Here is a 2,172-nt window from a genome sequence, read left to right on the forward strand (position 1 = left end):
AAAAATAGTTATTGTGAGTTTCTGTCCCAGTTTCCTTTTCCTCTCCAAGAATTTCAGTGCCTCATCTCTGTAATGGAGTATCCCCTGAATTGCATGTGTGTCCTGATCACTGTTCTATCTCCAGTGTCATTTAGTTTGGGGGGGGGAGGCGGGCAGAAACACCAACCAACCCTAGTAGGTACAGAGTATCAGTTCTGGCACAAGTTTGTGCTAGTTGAGCGCAGTTCTACAGAATTAAGAGTCAGCCATGGAGCAAGCATCCACGGTCAAACTTCTCTTCCAGGGGAAAGCAACAAGTTCTATATTCCTGCTACAGCAGTTCCACAACATCAGAAACCAGCAGTAGCAGGAACTGTCTTCAGGGTCTAAGTGCTTAAACCACTGTTGTTCAAATTCCCCCCTTTCCTGACCCCATAGTCTTCTTTCTAACAGAGTAATGCAGCACCTCTGCCAGCGTGACTCTTGCATGTTAAGCAGATGTAGTTAAAATCTTTAAGAATTTACTTTTGAGAAGGTGCTCGTCTACCGTGGAAATGAATCATTAAATGTGGAAGACTTTCAAAATCAGATTAATCTTCTAAGTAACAAGAGAAGTGCAGTACCTTGAATCGGCATTCAAACACACAGCTATTGGGCAAGAAGAGCTATCTGTTCAATGTGCGTATCAACAGGAAACAGAACAGAATTATGTTACCACTACTTCCTTCATGTTTCGTACATGAACTTTCTAGTTCAAGGAGGTCAAAAGTAGTTGAGAAAAACATTGCCCCCACACTACAAAACCCAAATCCTTCAAGCAACTACTTAAAGGGAAGCAACTTTAGATGGGTTGGAAGGATTTACGTTTCGTGTCTTTTGAGGTTACAGCTCTTTTATTGTTTGTTTTTATGGATTTGTATCATTACATGCAAAGTCATTAGCACCAGTTACTGATTGTCGTCACTGTAGTAGCGCTGTTTCAGAGCTCTGTATTTCCTGAGAAAGTACAAAGCCTCCAACTCTTTTATAACAAATTCTCCTCGTGCAATTAGTTGCTTAATTTTTTCGGGATCTTTCACATCTTTATTTTTTAGAAAAGCTGCTTTCAAACGGCTTCTAAAGTAGTCTGCTCCTTTGGGATACTCCCTTCCAAGGTACAGCAGCTTGAAGAAAAAAAAAATTTTTTATAAATTTGGTGCACAGTGAAAGGGTTTTGTCTGGTTAAGGAAAGTGCTCGTGGCATTTAAGACACTTACATTTTTGTATAGATTCAACACTTCACCTCTTAAAGAATTGGCCATTCTCACATTTCAGTGAACTCTTTATTCCCGTCTGATTTTTTTTTTTTTTTTAACCTGAAGAATAATCAGTTTGACATTAGCGTTCCATGGGAGTGAGTCAACCCCAGCCTCATCCGCCACAGCAACTGCACAGTTTCTAACCAGACTCCTTTCCCTCACTGAGCCTGGTTTGCTCTAACTCTGTTATTTTCTGCTTCTACTCTGTCTCTTCTGCTCTCCGCCTCTCTTTCTCTTCCCTTCCACCTGTCATCGCAAATGGAAAACAAGAAACTTCCCCAAACCTTCAACTACTGTTACGCTCGTTTATCCTTGTGCTCTGGGTCAGCTGCTTGCCCTTCTCTGCCTGGCTGCTAGCCGGGCAGCTGCTTGATCTGTAGTCTGCTAAAGAAACATCTATATCTATATATACAGGTGTGTATGTATCTGTATAAAAACCTAGGAATTCCTGCAACTTTTGCGTTCATAAATTCGGCTTTTTAAAAATCCTTCAACTGCACTACGAGTTGAGACCAGTGCATACTGGCAAAACGTAACGTAAAAATAAATAAATTTAAAAAAAGCGTGAGCAAGGAAGTAAACCGATTTTGTAAATGAAAGCAGCTGGGATGGAGTCCAGCCGCGGGGGGCGGCGGGGCCGGGGCCCGGGCCCGTCCCCTCGGCCTGCCGCCTCCCCCTCCTTGGCCTGGGGGGGGGAGCCGGTGCCTGTCGCCCTGCCCTGTGCCTCCGGCGCCCGGTCTCACACGAACCCGCACCCCCCCCGCCTCGCCTCCCGCCCCGGCCGGGCCCGCGGGGCTGGGGGAGAGGGAGAAGGAGAAGGAGGTCAGGGTCTCACCAGCTCCGCGCCGTAAAGCTCGCCGGCGCCGCTTTACGGCAGCGCCGTAACGGGAGGCAC

General features: G+C 45.7%; 1 protein-coding gene across 1 annotated transcript; it reads right to left on the minus strand.

The window, feature by feature from the left end:
* Nucleotides 1–858: 858 nt before the first annotated feature.
* On the minus strand, nt 859–2,150 carry LYRM5 (LYR motif containing 5). Its single transcript, XM_010575421.1, has 3 exons — nt 2,113–2,150; nt 1,236–1,334; nt 859–1,142 (listed from the first exon to the last, which is right to left on the minus strand). The coding sequence occupies exons 2-3, from the start codon at nt 1,278–1,280 to the stop codon at nt 927–929; spliced, it is 261 nt and encodes an 86-aa protein (XP_010573723.1). The 5' UTR covers nt 1,281–1,334; nt 2,113–2,150; the 3' UTR covers nt 859–926.
* Nucleotides 2,151–2,172: the final 22 nt, after the last annotated feature.

Source organism: Haliaeetus leucocephalus, unplaced genomic scaffold (genome assembly GCF_000737465.1).
Source record: "Haliaeetus leucocephalus isolate CR32 unplaced genomic scaffold, Haliaeetus_leucocephalus-4.0 Scaffold473, whole genome shotgun sequence".
Taxonomy (NCBI): Eukaryota; Metazoa; Chordata; class Aves; order Accipitriformes; family Accipitridae; genus Haliaeetus; species Haliaeetus leucocephalus.

What these genes read in the sequence shown, in the direction of transcription:
- LYRM5 (XM_010575421.1), bottom strand. Translation starts at nt 1,280, where the DNA reads ATGGCCAATTCTTTAAGAGGTGAAGTGTTGAATCTATACAAAAAT. An exon ending in TGTTGAATCTATACAAAAAT is followed by an intron (nt 1,143 to 1,235) that starts GTAAGTGTCTTA and finishes TTTTTCTTCAAG; the next exon opens with CTGCTGTACCTTGGAAGGGA.